The 21,731-nt window shown below is 48.1% G+C and overlaps 1 protein-coding gene across 1 annotated transcript; it reads left to right on the top strand.

Annotated features, from left to right (window-relative positions):
- Nucleotides 1–3,400: 3,400 nt before the first annotated feature.
- Nucleotides 3,401–19,913, top strand: fscn1a (fascin actin-bundling protein 1a). The gene is made up of 5 exons (XM_034711155.1): nt 3,401–4,465; nt 13,601–13,757; nt 14,062–14,183; nt 16,081–16,248; nt 17,591–19,913. Exons 1-5 carry the CDS (start codon nt 3,625–3,627, stop codon nt 17,797–17,799), a joined length of 1,497 nt encoding a protein of 498 aa, XP_034567046.1. The 5' UTR covers nt 3,401–3,624; the 3' UTR covers nt 17,800–19,913.
- The last annotated feature ends 1,818 nt before the right edge of the window (nt 19,914–21,731 follow it).

Here is a 21,731-nt window from a genome sequence, read left to right as displayed (position 1 = left end):
ACATACACACACACACACACACACACACACGCTGACCTTTAACCTGACCGCTTTGAGGAGAATGGCGGGGAAGACGAGGAGGGGAGTGTGTGCTGCACCCCAGTGGCTCCTGCTTCAGCCCTTTGTTGGTGGAGACGAGGCCCTAAGGAGGGCTGCAGCTGTGCGCTCTTACACACACACACACACACACACACACACATTCCTCAGTGATTGAGGAGACAGCACACACAGCTCAGTGATGTCTGACCACATGTTTATGATCTAGAGTCATCGTCTGATGAGACAGTCTGTGTCACAGGCTAGCCTAAAGCTAACTACAATGTAAATGCAAGCAGGAGGAAGCAGCGGCTCATTAGCACCAACATGCTAAATGTCTCAACAACAGCGACAATATAAAGATTACATCTTACCATCAAACACACACTCGGTAAAACAAGTAAAGAATAAAGCTTACAAACATGTCCCAGCTAGAGCCATGCTAGCATCTCATGGAGGCTGTAGGGAAGCTAACATCAACAACAACAATCAACTGTCACAACCATGGTGGAAACCTGCTCAGGTTTCAGTTGCAATGTTTCCGCCAAACAGGAAAGGTATGGGTCCTAAAGGTGTCCCAGACTCTGCTTTGCAACACATCACAGAGGAACTGAATTCTTAGAGGAATCCTTGAGTTAGATAGAAACACAGAGACTTACACCTTCCACCTGTCACACGATGTTCCTCAGCACCGCAGGTAGCATCAGCTGAATCCTCAGATCTAAAAGAGACACAGGAAGTGAACTCATCCCACACGCTTTATAATCAATTACAGGATCAGATCGATCCAACAGGCCCACTTGATTCAATCATTACTGACCTGATCTACAACCTGAGGGAAAATCTGTACACACCTGTGAACCCCTGCCCCTGAATAAACATCACCGCGGAAACACCTTAATACACTTTGATACACTACGATTTGCTACACTTTATTACACTTTGATACACTTTATTACACTTTGATAAACTTTATAACACTTTGATAAACTTTATTACACTTTGATAAACTTTATAACACTTTGATAAACTTTATTACACTTTTCTACACTTTATTACACTTTGATACACTTTATTACAATTTATTACACTTTGCTACACTTTATTACACTTTGATACATATTATTACACTTTATTACGCTTTGATACATATTATTACACTTTAATACACTTTATTACAATTTATTACACTTTGCTACACTTTATTACACTTTGATACATATTATTACACTTTATTATACTTTGATACATATTATTACACTTTAATACACTCTTTTACACTTTATTACATTTTGATAAACTTTATTAAACTTTATTACACTTTGATACGCTTTATTACACTTTGATACACTCTATTACACTTTATTACACTTTGATACACTCTATTACACTTTATTACACTTTGATACACTCTATTAAACTTTGTTACACTTTGATACACTTTATTACACTTTGATACACTCTATTAAACTTACACTTTATTACACTTTGATACACTTTATAACGTTTTAATACACTCTATTACACTTTATTACACTTTGATACACTTTATTACATTTTAATACACTCTATAACACTTGAATAATCTCTATTACACTTTGATACACTTTGTTTTGAGGCCAATCGTTGGCATTTAGCCTCCTAGCTAACAGCTACAGTGTTCCTGCCTGTCAGTCAGGTCAGCTGTGCCTCTCATTGGAACACTCGTAATCTCAATATCTTCTAACCCCCCCCCGCAGTGTGTGCCGATCAAGTAATGAGCTATCCAGACTACACTCGTTTTTTTGTACCAGGCTGTAAACATGTTTCTTTCTGCTGTAAAGATCGGCTCATTGAATTGGTGTGTATGTGGTTTCCGGTTCTTCCGGAGCCAGCCTCAAGTGGTTCTTCAATGAACTGCAGTTTTTAGCACTTTAGCATTGGACTCATAGTTTTAGACCGGAGGTTGCCACCTGGTCCTAACCCTGAAACATACTGAGCATCTTTTAATGTAGCTCTAGTGAAAGTTCAGACAGGAAGACTATAAAGCAATCACAGCAGTTTTTTAACTCTCCTCTCCCTCAACAATGGCTCACCGCTTCCAGCTTCACGCTCCGAAGCTGTCATTGGTTAATCAGCGGTGGCTGTCATCCAATAGCTCAGTGGCACGCCTTTATCATCAGCCTATCAACTTTCTGCTGTCATTTTAAATGAAGGAACTGCAGGAGACACACTCTAGTGGACTCTGGAGGAACTGCAGGAGACACAATCTAGTGGACTCTGGAGGAACTGCAGGAGACACAATCTAGTGGACTCTGGAAGAACTGCAGGAGACACACTCTAGTGGACTGTGGAAGAACTGCAGGAGACACTCTAATGGACTCTGGAGGAACTGCCGGAGACACACTCTAGTGGACTCTAGTGGACTCTAGTGGACTGCAGGTTTTGGCTTCTTTCTGGGTTGCAGCAAAGGTCAGGATGATGATGTCGTCGAGTTGCTCCAGGCTGGAATAATGTTTCGACTTTGATGATGGGGGACAAGGGACTTCTTCTGATTCTACTTCTGCTTTGAAATGCATGTGTGTATGTGTGTTAACGTGTGTATATGTGTGTGTGTGTGTGTGTGTGTGTGTGTGTGTGTGTGTGTCTGAGTGCACGCTCACTGCAAGAAGATGCCAGTGTGATCTGTTTGGTCTCTTTGTTTGTTGAGCCTTTCCTGCCCTCTGATGTGCATGATGTGAGCCATGAATAGAGCTCTGTGTGTGGACACACACACACACACACACACACACACACACACACACACACACACACACACACACACACACAAACAGTCCCTGTCCTCATAATTTGACTGCTGAGTCCATCCGATCAGTGTGTCCCAGACAGAGTGATAGAGAGAGGGAGGGTGATATGATCTGAGGCTTGGAGCAGAAATCAGCTGATCCTCATCTCCATGTTTGATCCCAATCCATCACTCATTAGCTCCAAGGCTCTAAATCCTTAATAGGACCTGATCAAGTCCACCTCAGGACCCAGACTCAGATCGATAAAGATCCTTAAAACAACCAAAGTCAGATTGAGAACTGAACATGTTTGAGTTTGTCTTAAACAGTCTCATCCTCTCTTCACAGACGGAGGAGAGGAAAACCAGGAGGAGGGAAGAGGAGAGGAAAACCAGGAGGGAAGAGGAGAGGGATTGGAAAGACCAGAGGAGACAAAAAAGACTAAAATGGAAAGAAGAAGAAGAAGAAGAAGAAGAAGAAGAAGAAGAAGAAGAAGAAGAAGAAGAAGAAGAAGAAGAAGAAGAAGAAGAAGAGCTCAACTCCCAAACTCTGTTGGTCCGGGGGGCGTGGCCTGCATCGCTACGTCACTGATGGTTATAGGCTGCAGCTGTGGCGGCGCGCTCTTGCTGCGGAGACAGGCAGAGGACCGGTGCGCGCGCTCAGACTCCCTCTCTGCCACACACACACACACACACACACTCCAAACAAAGAGAAGCACGCGAGCAGCCCAGCATCCCACCCTTACAGCCGCGAGCTCACAGAACCGCCCCCCCCCCAAAACAGACCCGTCTAACGGAACCGGTCCGGACCAGAGCCCGCAGAGATGAGCACTAACGGCGCCTCGAACGGAACCAGCGACATGCTGCAGATCCAGTTCGGCCTGATCAACTGCGGGAACAAGTACCTCACGGCGGAGACCTTCGGCTTCAAGATCAATGCCTCCGCCAGCAGCATGAAGAAGAAGCAGATCTGGACCCTGGAGCAGACCGGGGACGAGTCCAACGGGAACGTGTTCTGTCTCAAGTCCCACCTGGGCCGGTACATCGCCGCTGACAAGGACGGCAACGTCACCGGAGACAGCGAGACCCCGGGCCCGGAGAGCCGGTTCATCATCACCGCGCACGATGACGGACGCTGGTCCCTGCAGTCCGAGCAGCACGCGCGCTACCTGGGCGGCACCGAGGACCGGATCCTCTGCTTCGCCCAGACCGCGTCCGTGGCGGAGAAATGGAGCGTGCACATCGCCATGCACCCTCAGGTCAACATCTTCAGCCTGACCCGCAAGAGGTACGCGCACCTGAGCTCCAAGGTGGACGAGATCTCCATCGACCGGGACGTCCCATGGGGGGTGGACTCCATGATCACGCTGGTCTTCCGCGAGCAGCGGTACCACCTGCAGACCTCCGACAACCGGTTCCTGAGGAACGATGGCGCGCTGGTCTCCACCGCGGACAGGAGCACCGGATACACGCTGGAGTTTCGGTCCGGGAAGGTGGCCTTCAGGGACTGCAGCGGCAGGTACCTCGCGCCATCCGGACCCTCCGGGACCATGAAGTCCGGCAAGAGCGCGCGCGTGGGGAAGGACGAGCTGTTCGTGCTCGAGCAGAGTCACCCTCAGGTGGTGCTGACCGCAGCCAACGAGAGGAACGTCTCCACCCGGCAAGGTGTGTGTGTGTGTGTGTGTGTGTGTGTGTGTGAGAAAGTGTGAGTGTGTGAGAGTGTTGGTATCTCTGGCAGAGCAGGGGTTAAAGTGATGGAATGTCAGACTGCATCCCCTGCAACAAACACACACACACACACACACACACACACACACACACACACACACACACACACACACACACACACACACACACACACAAGCGTTTGCTTCCTCGTTTGCAACAAACACTGAGAGCCTGTGTGTGTTTGTTAATTTGCTTCTATATCTGATATGAAAATGACTCAGTATATTAAAGTGTAGGGCAGACACACACAGAGGGACACACTGAGGCCTAATCCATGACATTTAAATCCTCTGCTTCTCTGTGCAGCCTTCATAATTTGAGAACAGCGTTCAGTTTCAGCCTCTCCCCTCCTCTCCCATCCTCTCCTCTCCTCTTCCCTCCTCTCCTCTTCCATCCTCTCCTCTTCCCTCCTCTCCTCTCCTCTCCTCTCCTCTCCTCTCCTCTCCTCTCCTCTCCTCTCCTCTCCTCTCCTCTCCTCTCCTCTCCTCTCCTCTCCCCTCCCCTCCTCTCCTCTCCTCTCCTCCTCCCCTGTCCTCAGACCTGGTTTTGATGTCCTGATCCCCGTGTCTGTCCTTCTGTAGAGTGTGTGTGTGAGGATCATGAGTCAGAGTGAAGCCTCTGTGTCTGAGTTGAGGATGAGTCCTGATCCAGCAGTGTGTGTGTGTTCTGAGGTGTGTGTGTTTTCTGAGGTGTGTGTGTGTGTGTTAAATGAATGCTCTTTAGATCTATATTTAGCGTCTGGTCAGCTAACTGTTGAGAGCACCGTGTGGTTTGGTGTTTGAGTCGTCGTCTCCTCCTCAGAAAGTCTGATCACTGAGTTCTTTGTCTTCGTCTCTCCGTCACACACAGAGTGTGTGTTTATATAACCCGACTCTCCTGCAAACTGTCCTCCTCTCTGAGGACAGAGAGGACAGACATCCTCAAGACAAGGAAACCAGACTGAACACACACACACACACACACACACACACACACACACACACACACACACACACACACACACACACACACTGTTAATCCTTTCCTCACAGGACGCTGTGAGGGGTGACTATCAAAGAAAGAACTAAACGTGTTTCAGTCTGACCGGTGTCCACTAAAGTGTCTCCCACAGTTCCTCCAGAGTCCACTAGAGTTTGTCCACTAGAGTGTGTCTCCTGCAGTTCCTCCACTGTCCACTAGAGTGTCTCCTGCAGTTCCTCCACTGTCCACTAAAGTGTCTCCTGCAGTTTCTACAGTCTACTAGAGTGTCTCCTGCAGTTCCTTCAGAGTCCACTAGAGTGTGTCTCCTGCAGTTCCTCCAGAGTCCACTAGAGTTTGTCTCCTGCAGTTCCTCCAGTGTCCACTAGAGTGTGTTCTGCAGTTCCTCCAGTGTCCACTAGAGTTTGTGTTCTGCAGTTCCTCCAGTGTCCAGGAGAGTGTCTTCTGCAGTTCCTCCAGTGTCCACTAGAGTGTGTCTCCTGCAGTTCCTCCACAGTCCACTAGAGTGTGTTCTGCAGTTCCTCCAAAGTCCACTAAAGTGTCTCCTGCAGTTTCTACAGAGTCTACTAGAGTGTCTCCTGCAGTTCCTTCAGAGTCCACTTGAGTGTGTCTCCTGCAGTTCCTCCAGCGTCCACTAGAGTGTGTCTCCTGCAGTTCCTCCAAAGTCCACTAGAGTTTGTCTCCTGCAGTTCCTCCAGTGTCCACTGGAGTTTGTCTCCTGCAGTTCCTCCAGTATCCACTATAGTGTCTCCTACAGTTAGTCCAAAGTCCACTAGAGTGTGTCTCCTGCAGTTAGTCCAAAGTCCACTAGAGTGTGTCTCCTGCAGTTAGTCCAAAGTCCACTAGAGTGTGTCTCCTGCAGTTAGTCCAAAGTCCACTAGAGTGTGTCTCCTGCAGTTCCTCCAGTGTCCACTAGAGTGTGGCTCCTGCAGTTCCTCCAGTGTCCACTAGAGTGTGTCTCCTGCAGTTCCTCCGTGTGTTCCCTCTGCAGACGAGAGGTGAGCCTGATCAGACTAACTGTGGTGTCGTCCTACCTGTGTCTAACCTAAAGGTACGCTGAAGTGAGGCGAAGACCTCCTCTGTAGGTGGTCTTCATACAGGGCCTCAGAGTTGATCCTACCTGGACTGATAACAGGGATTCACTCCCTCCTAAAGGCGTTTGGGTCCAGGTGATCCATAAAGCAGATTCTTCTCCCCTGTCCTCCGTAACTCTTCTTTTCTTTCGTGTTTGCAGAAGCAGAAATGTGCTTTCATCAGCGCTCTGAGGTTCTGCTCTGCAGCCTGAGCTGGGGCGGGTCTGCTGTCTATTAAACTCTATGAAGAGACAGGGAGTGTGACGAAGTCCTATCGGGGTGAAGAGCAGGAGGTTTGACTCTCTGTACACCTCGTTCAGACTCTGCGCTGCATTTTGAAGAACTGGCTCCAGATGTTTCAGAGCGTGCAGCTGCTCATAGTTCCTCTGCAGCCCCTTCCTGCCTGCCTGACAGACCTGAGCCATGGGGGCAGCTGCAGTCAGCTAGCTTTCATGAGAAGGTCTCAGATGTCAGGGTGAACCACAGACGGGTCAGAAGCTGCTTAGTCCAGTCCAAACTGTAGGCCGTATGTCTCGCTGTATCACTGATGATGATGATCGCTTGTTATAAAGGAGCCGGCGTTTGTTCACTCTGGATGAAATATTGAGACATGCTTTGGGTCAGGGTTTACTGAAGCTAGCTGCTAGCTGTTCTGTCAGCTGCATCTTCAAACGTCAGCAGTGAGTCACGTACCCTCAGAGATGGCTTTTAATGGCAGCATTAACTCACCTGATGTAAACACCTCAGTGAATGTATGAACCTTTGGGTGAATCTATCATTCCTCCAGGACTTTCTAAGCTGTCTCATGGAGCCCTCTTTGTTCTGCCGGCCTGACTCCAGCTTGTGGTGCTCTGTGAAGTCCACCCTGGTTATCAACCCCGGGGGACAGACGTGGTCACAGTCACAGATTCCCTGGATGACCTTCTGACCCTCACACGGATGGAGACAGTTTAGCTCAGTGGTCTGAAAGTGTCCTGTTCCACCTCTAAGCTGAGTGCTGGTTAGTCAGCCGCATGGATCAGAGCTCATCCTGCAGGCGACTGGTCAGACCACTGAGAGACCAAACTCTCCTGAACAGAGAGAAAAGTCAAACTGGTGTTCGAGCCTCGGATGTTTCTGCATCCTGTGACCTCCCCTCTTTTCTTTAAGCGTCACTGTGTCATTGATTGAGACTGATCTGAAGAGATGAGGCTACTTCTCAGTCCTCAAACTCAGGCTTGTAGAAGCTTTGAGATGTTTGGTGACTGAAACATTAAGGAGTCAGATGTTCAGAGTCTCACACACACACACACACACACACACACACACACACACACACATACACACACACACACACAGTCTTTCTGGATGACGTGTCCTCAGGAAGTCACGGCATCAGGCCAGGAAATGGTCCAAATGTTCTCCTGCAAACCACAGACTGTTTCTGATACTCTGGTTCTGTGTCAGTGAGTTAACAGAGGAACTGGATGTGCTGCCTTCAGAGAGACCAAGGCTAGATGTTCCACCTTTTCAGCTTTATGCTAAGCTAAGCTAAGCTAAGCTAAGCTAATGGTCTGACGACTGTAGCTTTACAGTCACTCTGCAGACATGAGATCAGTTTTGGTCTAATGGAGCACTCCATCGTTGGACTGATCAGTGGGTTACAGTGTGCAGTCCGCTTCAGGTCAGAGACAGAGAGGATGTTTCTGCAGCGTGAGCCGTCCCTGAAACCAGGTCACAGGACCATAATCAGGCTTTAAAGGACCAGTCAGTGTGTCTGCTTGCTGAGGAAAGGAGACTAACTGTGGCTCTGTGCTGTGTCTGGATGTGATTCAACCCTGACTCCCTGTCTGCCCCCCCCTACCCCCCCAACCCACTCCACCCCCTGCTGGCAGGAAATGAGACATGAGGCACACGACTCCGACCTTGGCTGATGTGTGTAAATCCCTGCAGTGTGAAGGGTGGTGATTTACTATAACACACACACACACACACACACACACACACACACACACACACACACACACACACACACACACACACACACACACACACACACACACACACAATAATCAGCAAAAAGGAAGGACTGATGCATCCATGGGGGGGGTGACCTGGCATGTTGTGGCTACAATGTTTATAGACCTTCAGTTTGGGTTTTTGGACAGTGTGTGTGTTCGTGCGTGTGTGTGTGTGTGTCCTTGTGTTCTAGGTGAAGTCTTCTCTCCAGTCTGTGGTTCTGCTCGTCTCTGGGTGTGTCTCCTCTGACGCTCACCGACTCTCAGTTCGCTGTTTTGCAGACTGAACTCAGGACGAGCTTTGAATCATTGACCCAGAAAGATCTGGGGCGTCCTCGGGCACAGTGCTGCCAGTATCTGTGCTGTCTGACCTCATTTTTACTACACTCAGTGGAAACAGGATTATACATTCACATGGTGGCCATAGATATGGAGCTTAGAATGGGAAGCTGAAAAGCAGTGGAAATGTGAAACTGCTGTTGCAGTTTATTTGTTGTTTGAATGTAGAGCATTCATTTCCTGATTGAAGCCACACCGGGCCACGTTTCAAATGAAACCAGAGAAACGAGAGCTGGCTACCAGGACAACGTCTGCCTGGCAGGCCCACAACCATGCTTTATACTGTCAGCACGGTGTTACAGTCAGATCAGTGTTACAGTCAGATCAGTGTTACAGTCAGATCAGTGTTACAGTCAGATCAGTGTTACAGTCAGATCAGTGTTACAGTCAGATCAGTGTCACAGTCAGATCTATGTCAGTCAGATCAATGTTACAGTCAGATCAGTGTCAGTCAGATCTATGTCACAGTCAGATCAGTGTTACAGTCAGATCAGTGTCAGTCAGATCTATGTCACAGTCAGATCAGTGTTACAGTCAGATCTGTGTTACAGTCAGATCAATGTTACAGTCAGATCTATGTTACAGTCAGATCAATGTTACAGTCAGATCTATGTTACAGTCAGATCAGTGTTACAGTCAGATCAATGTTACAGTCAGATCAGTGCCACAGTCAGATCAGTGTTACAGTCAGATCAATGTTACAGTCAGATCAGCGTTACAGTCAGATCAGTGTTACAGTCAGATCAATGTTACAGTCAGATCAGTGTTACAGTCAGATCAGTGCCACAGTCAGATCAGTGTTACAGTCAGATCAGTGTTACAGTCAGATCAGTGTTACAGTCAGATCAGTGTCAGTCAGATCAATGTTACAGTCAGATCTATGTTACAGTCAGATCAGTGGTACAGTCAGATCTATGTTACAGTCAGATCAGTGGTACAGTCAGATCTATGTTACAGTCAGATCTATGTTACAGTCATATCAGTGGTACAGTCAGATCAGTGTTACAGTCAGATTAGTCTTATAGTCATATCAGTGGTACAGTCAGATCAGTGTTACAGTCAGATCTATGTTACAGTCAGATCAGTGTTACAGTCAGATCAGTGTTACAGTCAGATTAGTCTTATAGTCATATCAGTGGTACAGTCAGATCAGTGTTACAGTCAGATCTATGTTACAGTCAGATCAGTGTTACAGTCAGATCAGTGTTACAGTCAGATCAGTGTTACAGTCAGATCAGTGTTCATTGTGTAGGTTTGCAGACTGTTTGTGTGGTTGGATCAGAACAAAGGCCGGTGATTCGGCTCCCAGTTTGGTCCCCAGCTGGCCTCCTCTTCATCTAGGCCTGCTGAACAATAGGAGAATAGGACACACACACGCACACGCACACGCACACGCACACGCACACACACACACACACACACACACACACACACACAATTCAAATGCATGCGTTCACAGCGGGCCGTTGTTGCTGGCCTGCGGTAACTGAGGCCAACAATCTGCGCCTGCCACCATCAGGCTGAATGTGGTGGGTGGTGAGAAAGATAGAGGGGTTGATTTTGTGTGTGTGTGTGTGTGTGTGTGTGTGTGTGTGTGTGTGTGTGTGTGTGTGTGCGTGTGCGTGTGCGTGTGCGTGTGTGTGTGTGTGTTTCATGTGGTTTGGGTGGATTCTGGATGCGTGGTCACTTCTTCCTCTGGTGTGGTCTGCTGAAAAAGGACGCTGAGTGTGTGTCAGTGTAGACCCTCTTTCCTCCTCTTACATTAACCCTTTGTGCGTTAAGATAATTCTTTAACCCTGAGTAACACACACACACACACCCACACACCCCCCCACACACACACACCCTCTCTGTGGGTCATGGCTGAGGTCCTGTGTGAGTGTTTTGTCTGTAGCACTCTCGTATTTTCATGTTGTGTTTGGACCCGGCAGTGTTTGTCTTTCCTTCACTTGTGACTGATCCAAGGTGTGTGTGTGTGTGTGTGTGTGTGTGTGTGTCTTCATGTGTAAATGTGTGTGTCTTCATGTGTTACTGTGTGTGTCTTCATGTGTAAATGTGTTGGAGTGTTTCTGTGTTACTGTGTGTGTGCATGTGTTACTGTGTGTGTTTGCTTGTGTTACTGTGTGTGTGTGCATGTGTTACTGTGTGTGTCTGAGTGTGTGTGTTAGAGGGAGGTCAGAGTTGTGACTGATGGAGGAGCAGAGTCCTGCTGCTCATTCAAACCCTCGTCTGCTTCAGATAAACACAGCTCATCCTCCGCACCATGTGTTTTCCATCTTTATGTTTTCCTCCTCCACCATCTGTGTGTGTGTGTGTGTGTGTGTGTGTGTGTGTGTGTGTGTGTGTGTGTGTGTGTGTGTGTGTGTGTGTGTGTGTGTGTGTGTGTGTGTGTGTGTGTGTGTGTGTGTGTGTGTGTGTGTGTGTGTGTGTGTGTGTGTGTGTTTACTGATATCCACATATTTCTGTACAGACTCTATCTTTGTGCAGAGATCAGATGTCTCAGGCTGACTTTCAGAGTGAAATGTCAGCACTGAGTTGTACTGACGCCTCTCTAGTAACCAGTGAAATATGTTGAGCAGGGTTCAGGTAGCAGGGTGCAGGATGCAGGGAACAGGATGCAGGGAGCAGGGACCAGGGAGCAGGGTGCAGGGAGTAGGTAGCAGGATGCAGGGAGCATGGTTCAGGATAGCAGGATGCAGGGAGCTGGGTGCAGGTAACACAGTGCATGATGCAGGTAGGAGGGTGCAGGGAGCAGGTAGCATGGTGCAGGTAGCAGGGTGCAGGGTTCAGGGAGCAGGGTTCAGGGAGCAGGTAGCATGGTGCAGGTAGCAGGGTGCATGGTTCAGGGAGCAGGGTTCAGGTAGCAGGGTGCAGGGTTCAGGGAGCAGGGTGCAGGTAGTAGGATTCATGGTTCAGGTGGCAGGGAGCAGGGTGCAGGTGGCAGGGTGCAGGGTTCAGGGAGCAGGTAGTAGGATTCATGGTTCAGGGAGCAGGTAGCAGGTGGCAGGGTGCAGGTGGCAGGGTGCAGGTGGCAGGGTGCAGGGTTCAGGGAGCAGGTAGCAGGATTCATGGTTCAGTGAGCAGGTAGCAGGGTGCAGGGTTAATCACCTGTGTTTGGGGTTTCGACCAATAAGCATCAAGTGTTGAACTCAGCCAGGTGATTGATTAAAGCATTTCACAGTTTGACCTTCTTTCAGGCGGATTCAGCCACTGACAGAGAAAAGTGAAACATGTTTCTTCTGAGCCTGACATCAGGGCGTGAGGGTGTTTCAGTTTAACATGTCCAGAAACACACAGTCAGGATCCTGGTCCTTCTGAACCCTGGTCCTCCTGAACCCTGGTCCTCCTGAACCCTTTCTCCGACAAATCAGAGAAAACATCAAGAGATAAATGAAACAAAGACGAGTCTCTTCTCCTCTCTGCCTCGGGAGGATCAGAAGAATAACTTTCATAACGTCTGTAAATATGAAGCACAGATGTGATGATGAAGAGCCCGAGCTTCAGCCGGCTCTAAGACCCACAAACACACTCCAAACAAAAGCACAGAGGGCGGGGGAGGGGTCACATATGAAGAGAGAGGTGTGTGTGTGTGTGTGGGTCTGTGTGTGCTTCACTCTCTCTGTCTGGTCCCCTCTCTTGCTCTGCACACATTTACACAGCAGACAGTCCATCTCTCTGTCTGTCAGCCCCCGGCTATAGGTCGCTCCACACCATGACATCATATACAAGAGCTCTGGTGGTGCTGTATGAAGTGTGTATGTGTGTGTATGTGTGTTTGTGTGTTTGTGTGTGTGTAAGCAAACAGTGGTACACTGCAGGGCTCTCTGTCTTCATCCTACAGTTGACTCGTGTTTGTTTACCTCTTTGTTGCTCTGAAGTGCCTCACTGTTCGCTGATGGGATTTTAATGAGGTCTGTGTATATATACACACACACACACACACACACACACACACACACACACACACACACACACACACACACACACACACACACACACACACACACACACACACACAGAGGCCAAAGCGTGTGTGTGTGGTACCTGTGCAGTATGGATAAATCTGTGATTCAGCCTCAGCTGACCGGAGGTGGTGTAACTCTGGCTGCTAATTTCACTCGTCTGGTGGAGGAGGTAGAGGTAGAGAAGGTTGAGGAGGTGGAGGTTGAGTAGGTAGAGGAGTTAGTGGAGGAGGAGGTTGAGGAGGTGGAGGAGGTAGAGGTGGAGGTGGTAGAGGTAGATGAGGTGGTGGAGGTAGAGAAGGTGGAGGTACAGGAGGTTGAGGAGGGTGAGGAGGTGGAGGAGGTTGAGGAGGAGGTGGAGGTGGTGGAGGAGGTGGGGGCCTTGGAGGAGGTAGAGCAGGTTGAGGAGGTGGAAGAGGTAGAGGAGGTTGAGGAAGTGGAGGTTGAGGAGGTAGACAAGGTAGAGGTAGAGGAGGTAGACGAGGTGGAGGAGGTGGTGGTAGAGGAGTCAGAGGAGGTAGAGGAGGTGGTGGAGGTACTGATGGTTAACTGATCTTGCCCTCCTGCTCTGTGATTGGCCGTTAGGAATGACCCCTGATTGGATGGTGCTGGCGGCCCCCATGTTGGCTGTAGGGTCCTGTCTGACATGTGATACTTCTACTCGTCTGACCCACCAGCCAGTCTCTAATCTAACCCTTCCACCCTCTGTCTGACCCCGCCCAGGTATGGACCTGTCAGCCAATCAGGATGAAGAAGGTGACCAGGAGGTGTTCCAGGTAGAAATCTGTCGCGAAAACAGGAAGTGCGCTTTCCGTACTGCGGCCGGGAAGTACTGGACCCTGACCGCCAACGGTGGCCTGCAGTGCACCGCCTCAACCAAGTGAGCAACACACACATCACTGCTACCTCTCTGTAGCATCTATGCTAAGCTAAACTTTGACCACGTCTCTGCTACCTTTTGTAAATCCCATGAACACACCTGGACACGCTCCGCCTCCTGAGAGCCAGGAGAGAGGACTTATCAGAGCCTAGATTCAAGTTCACTGAAGACACCAAACCAGCGCTGTCACACCTGACACTCACCTGGGTGTGCTGCTGGATATCTAACATGGTAACTTCTGTGTCTCTCCCTCTCTCTCCCCCCCTCCCTCCCTCCCTCTCTCTCTCCCCCTCCCTGTTTGCAGGTCAGCTAACTGTTACTTTGACATTGAGTGGCGTGGGAAGAGGCTGACTCTCCGGGCGGCGAACGGGAAATATGTGGCCGCCAAGAAAAACGGGCAGCTAGCAGCGAGCATTGATTCTGCCGGTCAGTTGGATGTGTTGATTCAGCCGCTCAGACAATGACTTGCAGCTAACTGATTTACTGCAGAGGGACGGGGCGGGGGGGGCGGGTTGGGGTTCAGCACGGTTAAAGTGCAGGAATGAAACACAGGCTGGGATCTCCAGATGTCTGCACAGACTGTCAGCAGAACTTCTCTGTTTGGTAACGTTGAGGTGAATCTGATCACGGCTCATGTGCGGCCCTTTTGGTCTGACGTGTCTTTGCTGTGTTTTATTCTGACTTTGATTTGGAGATTACGAGTAGAGAGGCTGAACTCCGGTGCAAAACCAGCGATTAGAAAGCAACAAACTGCACTTCCTCAAAGCTATGACCTCATGACCTCCTCACTGATTCAGAGTCACGTTATGAGGAGCTTCTGAGAGTGGTGGGAATAGTGATCGAAGTGGGCGGGGTTAAGCTCTGAGGGTTGGTAGTCTCAGAAAACTAGCATGAATTTGAATGTAGCATGTCTTCAGGACTCCGTCTAACCCCTCCCCCCCTCCCCTCAGAGCTCCTCCAAAATGACGCCCCCGCTCACATGCAGGAGCGCCGCTGATTCATGAACATATGATGGTGACTGATTCAAAACCGGTCCTCACTAAAACATTCTCATAGTGAAAGTTAAAAACACAAACAAACATGGCTGCTGTTAGCACTCACAACTGTCATGCTAACATTATCCAGTTGTACCAGTGACACGATATCAGGAGAAGAGTTATAACACATATATAATACTGTAACAACTCTACTGTTTGTTAAACATGTTCAGTGTAGATGTTCTTAATTCCTACAGTGTTAACAGTCAGTGAAGGCATCAGGAGAGGTGTAGAGTGTGTGAGCGGGAGAGAGGAGAGACAAGAGGAGAAGTTCTTCATTCATTCAAACATTGATTGTTGCTTTGTTGGTTGGCGTGGTAACGGCCGACAGTGACCGGTTATTAAAGATCAACGTGTTCACCAATCGGCTCGGATGCTACAGTACATCTACATTTCTGTAGGACTCACTAAATGTCATTAATTCTTCTGCTTGTCAGAGCCCCCGTGGTGAGAGCTTTTTAGACTCTGATCCGGACTACAGTCCTGAGCAAAGACCCTCATGGGGTCAGAGGGGACAGGCCCGAGGTGGGGCGAGAGGGGCAGTCAGTAGAGTCAGGGGAAGCAGAGGCAGGAGATGGGGAGTGAACGCCGGGGAAATGTACGCTCTGCAGGAGGCGGGCAGAACGGCAGGACGGCATTTGATTGGTTTAAAATTTTGGACCCCAAAAACGGTGATTGGTTGGTGTTTTCCCAGGTTTACTCCGGCTGTAGATAGCAGCTTTTTTTACCTCTTTTTTAAGAACACATCATGTATTGATTACCATCAGGACATAAAGATCATTTTAACCAGTAGAACAAAAAGTGGATCTAAATCTGAACACCAACCCCAGCTTTAATCCTGATTTTTATTTTTATTTAAAGCTCCTGTGAGGCAGGTTGTGTTGATTTTGGCTCCCCCGGTGGACAGATGTGGTAAATATTCTGATGTTTAGTGTTTTCTGACTAAATGTGGTCCTTCTGTCTTGAATGAGTCACTGAGGATCTTTGTACAGCAGCTGTTCATCCCTGTGTCTGACACTGACCCCTGCGGTGATAAACATTAAAAATGCACCTGACTCGCACACAGATTGTAGTTTGTTGATGGCGGCTCAGTGAGCAGGAGCAGCCGTGATAATGAAGCTGCAGGAAGAGGAGGAAGCTGAGGGTTTGACTTTGTGCGGTTTCTGATGAGCGACGTCAGTCAGTCAGCGGCTCAAACAGGGAGCAGCAGGAAAAGCAGATAGAAGAACAAAGCTGTGTGTCCTCTCTGTTTTCACTGAGATTAACACGGTGCATCCTCTCACCAGGTGAGTCTGAGGAGTTCCTGATGAAGCTGATTAACCGCCCGATCATCGTCCTGCGTGGCGAGCACGGCTTCATAGGCTGCAGGAAGGTGACAGGGACGCTGGACTCAAACCGCTCCTCCTACGACTACTTCACCCTGGAGTTCAGAGACGGAGCGTACAGCCTGCAAGGTCAGTGGCAGATCTCATGGTCATGTGGGGTCACAGCAGCTTTGCAGAGTGAAAGGACTTCCTGCAGGGTCACCAGAGATTTAATCCTTTTCTCCTGAAGAGATTCTCATCCTGGATTTACTGCCCACGCAGAGAGGAAGGATTTAATTCAGAGAAAGTCTCCGCCCTCTCTTTGTCATCGAGCCGAAAAACTTTACGCTACAACATGCTACAACATGCTACATGACATACAACACATACAACATGCTACAACATGCTACATGACAAACATCACATATAACATGATACAACATGCTACATGACATACAACACATACAACATGCTACAACAGGCTAGAACACATACAACACATACAACATGCTACATGACATACAACACATATAACTTGCTACAACAGGCTAGAACACATACAACACATACAACATGCTACAACAGGCTAGAACACATACAACACATACAACATGCTACATGACATACAACACATACAACACGCTACAACAGGCTAGAACACATACAACACATACAACATGCTACAACAGGCTAGAACACATACAACACATACAACATGCTACAACAGGCTAGAACACATACAACAAGCAACAAAATGCTGCAAAATGCTACAACACGCTGCAACACATACAACACTCTACAACATATACCACATGCTACAACATGCTACAAAACCTTACAACATGCTACAACACGCTGCAACACATACAACACTCTACAACATATACCACATGCTACAACACGCTACAACATGCTACAAAGCCTTACAACATGCTACAACACGCTACAACATGCTACAACATGCTACAACATGCTACAACATGCTACAAAACCTTACAACATGCTACAACACGCTGCAACACATACAACACTCTACAACATATACCACATGCTACAACACGCTACAACATGCTACAAAACCTTACAACATGCTACAACACGCTGCAACACATACAACACTCTACAACATATACCACATGCTACAACACGCTACAACATACTACAAAACCTTACAACATGCTACAACATGCTACAAAACCTTACAACATGCTACAACATGCTACAAAACCTTACAACATGCTACAACATGCTACAACATGCTACAAAACCTTACAACACGCTACAACATGCTACATGACATACAACATGCTACAACATACTAAAACACGCTACAACACAAACAACATGCTACAACACATACAACATGCCAAATGACATACAACTGATACAACATACTAAAACACGCTACAACATGCTGCAACACGCTACAAAACTCTACAAAATGCTACAACACATACAACACTCTTTAAATCCTCTTCCTGTTTGTTGGCAGACTCGACGGGGAAGTACTGGATGGTTGGGAACGAGCAGTCTGTGGTGAGCAGCAGCGACACGCCTGTCGACTTCCTGTTTGAGTTCTGTGACTACAACAAGCTCGCTGTTCGCCATGCCGCTGACAACAAGTACCTCCGTGGGGATCACGCCGGCGTGCTCAAGGCCAACGCAGACGACCTGGAGAGCGCCACGCTGTGGGAGTACTGAGGGATGTGCTGCGATGAAGCGTGGCCGCACAGCGCCACCTGCCCCCGCACCCCCCGCCCCCCTCTGTTCTTTATATATATCTGTATGAACTTTATATGTTGATGAACTGCACAGAGAGAACAGGAAGGAGAGAAGAAGAAGGATACACTCCTTTCTCTCCTGCCTCCCTTTCCTTCCTTCATCCTTCCTTCCTCCTCGTTCTCAGCTCTGCTCTGCATCGCCCGACCTTTATCAGTTGCCATAGTTACCGCGGGGCCATGCACTTTTTTTTCCTGCTCTGAATTGATTTGCTGCTCGACCTGTCACGCACGCCCTCCTCCTCGCCTTGTGATTGGCCATCCCTCTCTCACAGCAGAGCAGAGCCCCCCCCCCCCCCCCCCCCCCCCTCTCCTCTCTGAGTTTAACCCTTTCATGTCTCTGTGTGTGAGCAGCTCATGGTCTCTGAGCCGGTCTGCTGCTTCTGTTTCTAACTGATCCAAACCCTGACCCGCCTTCAGATCAGACCTGCTGTCAGCTGGACGGGCAGGAAGGAGGAGGAGCTTGTGTGTTTGGATCAGGTAGAAAACAAACTCTCTGCGTCTGTCCTGAGCGAGTCCTGTCGCCACTGTTTGACGACTTTGTGATATAACTGGAGTTTATCTGATGATGATGATGATGATGATGATGATGATGTGACTGATTTCCCCCGTTTCATCTCAACTGTAAAATATCTCACTGTTAACCTGTGTTCCTCTAAAGCTGTGTTCTGATTGGTTGAGGAGGGTTTCCCCAAACAGGAAGTAGGAAGTTAAAACCCCTCCTTTCCTCCCTCGTCTCCTTTCCTGCTGTCCTGAGAACTCTGAGGAATTAAATGAAATGATGAAGACACTAATGTAAACTGCACACACCTGTCTTACTGGAAGAAACACACACACACACACACACACACACACACACACACACACACACCTGTTAAAACTCACCTGGATGAATTTGTTTTTTTATGTCCAAGGCACAGACATTATCATGAGGGGCGCTCCGTAGGAAGGGAAGGATTCAAGCTGCTTTCAGACTCCCTCAACCAAACGTTTACACCTCAGCCTTTATGTAGACCGAACCTTTGATACTGGATCAACAGACTGTCATCTCTGACACACACACACACACACACACACACACACACACACACACACACACACACACACACACACACACACAACCGGCCAAACTGTAACCTGGTGCTAACTCCCGTAACGACTTGTGACGTGGTGAAAGTCCGTTGAGTCGAGATATTCAGACACATTTTTCTTATGTTTCTCTTTTTCCTTTTTAAAAATCTACTTTGTTCTTTTTCTCTACTTTGTTCTTTTTCTCTTCTTTGTTCTTTTTCTCTACTTTGTTCTTTTTCTCTACTTTGTTCTTTTTTCTTCTTTGTTCTTTTTCTCTTCTTTGTTCTTTTTTCTTCTTTGTTCTTTTTCTCTTCTTTGTTCTTTTTTCTTCTTTGTATCTTTTTTTCTCCTGCGTCTCTGCCCACCGTCTCACCTGCTCCTTCTTCTTCTTCTGTGGTTTTATTTCTGTCTGAACTTGCAGAGGTGTCTTGAACACTGAGCATTGTGACGACCCTGAAGCTGTGGCGCCTGTCCGAGGTGGTCAAACGCAGACGCCGAGTTTGTTGTTAAATTTTACGTGTCGTCGTGCGGCATATCTCACGCGTGATGGCAGTTCTTTGATGCTCCGCCCCCTTTTGAGTTTTAAACCTCCTCCATTCGTTTCAGCGTCATGAATCGTTCCTCTCATGTGAAAAGCAATCGTAGCCCGATGATGATGATGATGATGATGATGATGATGATACGTGATTGTAGCCGGCTCCTCATAAAGGTTCCTCTCTGGTTTTGACCATTTTTGCATGAAGGGTTAAGAGAACAGCGCCTCCATGTGGAGGGTAAACGTGTGGTAATGACTGTGCCTTACTCACCAGTTTATGGGCAGAAAAAAAAGTCCACATCTTTGCTTTGTATAACTGGAACTTCTTGTATTTTTATTTTGTATAAGTTTTTGATATTGTGGATTAATCTCTCTCGTGCCATTGGTTCACCTGAAACCCAACGACCAATAAAAGTGGGACTTGGAACGCACCACGTCTCTGTCTTTGTTGATTTCAGTGGACGGCTCGACCCCTGAGGACTCTTCATTATAAATCAGACTGATGTCCAACACTTAGCTGCTACGCTAAAGCTAACTATCCAGTTAAGCTAAACGTTCTTAAAGCTTAAAATGACAGAAATATTACTCTGAAACAAAAGATATGAAGCTTAGTCACATTAAACTCGCAACACATGTAGATCTCATATGTGACAGCTAATTAGGCTAACGTGAAAGCTAATTAGGCTAACAAGTCAAAGAGTAACGACAGAATCTATAGAGTATAAACTAAGTTGGAGTGAAGCTAGGAGCTAACAGAAGAAGAGCTAATCAAGCTAATTTTTTAAAAACTCTGAAACGCTAAGTTTAGCTTAGCATCTAATCAAGTTCAGGTTTAATTAATGTAACCTCGAGCAGAACCAGACTCATGCTAGTCAAAGTCAGACACACACACACACACACACACACACACACACACACACAATTGCTCCCTCATGAATAGAGCCTTTATGTTCGTACATTAATGGTAGCACAGAGAGAAAGGGTAACCCCCTCTTCTCTCACACACACACACACACACACACACATAGAGAGAGAGAGAGAGGTAATGTAATGATGGCGTCTGGATCCCAGGGGAACGCCCAACATTGCAAAACAAACATACACCATCTAATCTCCTCGCCCCTCTCCCTCATCCTCTCCCTCCCTCCCTCTCTCTCCCAATCCTCTCCTGGAACAACTCTGCTGAAAAGATGAGTCACTCAGAATATGACCGATGCCCCAGAAATGGCTGCAGTGGTTTGTGGGTAACATGTGGGAGGAGAGGGAGGAGAGAGAGAGGGGGGGAGGGTACAACTGATAAAGGGAGGAGAGGGGAGGAAGGGAGGGAGGAGAGAGAAAGGGGGAGGGTAAAATGTAGAAAGGGAGGAGAGGGGAGGGAGGAAGGGAGGGAGGGAGGAGAGAGAAGGGGGGGGGGGGGTAAAACAGAGAGAGGGAGGAGAGGGGAAATGGTCGCCATCTCTCCTGCTTTGTCACCATGGAAACACCATCAGCCAGAAGCTGACAGGTCTGTAACACAGAGGAGGAGAAGAAGGAGACAGGAGGAGGAGGAGAGAGGATTCTCCCTGTTCTCATGTTCTCTCTCTGTCTCTCACTCACACACACACACACACACACACACACGCACTCACACACACACACACAGAGTATGTGGAGGTTCTCAGTCACAGATGATTCAGGAAGTCTGCGGGAACACCGAACATATTCCATCATAGTAACTGAAACAGCAACTAGAAATAACAGGAAGGCTGTGTGTGTGTGTGTGTGTGTGTGTGTGTGTGTGTGTGTGTGTGTGTGTGTGTGTGTGTGTGTGTGTGTGTTCTAGCAGATATGCAGGTCATGTCTGGTTCATATTTTCTATGCATGGTTCAGATTGTTCTCATCACAAAGGTCTTTAAAGGTTGCAGCACCAATCTGACCTTTGGTCCTTTCAGACCTGCAGGAGGTCAGTTTGAGGGCGGGGTCACACCTTCAGACCTGCAGGATCCTGAACCTGAGTAAAGCCTCACTTCGGCCCTCACACAGACTCTGAGACCATCAGGACGCTGCTGTGATCCTGAACCTGATTAGAGCCTCACTTCGGCCCTCACACAGACTCTGAGACCATCAGGATGCTGTTGTGATCCTGAACCTGATTAGAGCCTCAATTCGGCCCCCTCACACAGACTCTGAGATCATCAGGACGCTGCTGTGATCCTGAACCTGATTAATACCTCACTTTGGCCCTGACATAGACTCTGAGACCATCAGGA

The sequence above is a fragment of the Notolabrus celidotus genome, chromosome 20 (assembly GCF_009762535.1).
Source record: "Notolabrus celidotus isolate fNotCel1 chromosome 20, fNotCel1.pri, whole genome shotgun sequence".
NCBI classification, from domain to species: domain Eukaryota; kingdom Metazoa; phylum Chordata; class Actinopteri; order Labriformes; family Labridae; genus Notolabrus; species Notolabrus celidotus.
The sequence above is the reverse complement of the archived record's forward strand: the minus strand, read 5'-3'. Positions and strand labels throughout refer to the sequence as shown.

Coding starts and splice junctions, on each gene's coding strand:
- fscn1a (XM_034711155.1), top strand. CDS start 3,625: ATGAGCACTAACGGCGCCTCGAACGGAACCAGCGACATGCTGCAGATC. Junction 14,184..16,080: donor AGCGAGCATTGATTCTGCCG/GTCAGTTGGATG, acceptor TCCTCTCACCAG/GTGAGTCTGAGGAGTTCCTG. Junction 16,249..17,590: donor CGGAGCGTACAGCCTGCAAG/GTCAGTGGCAGA, acceptor GTTTGTTGGCAG/ACTCGACGGGGAAGTACTGG.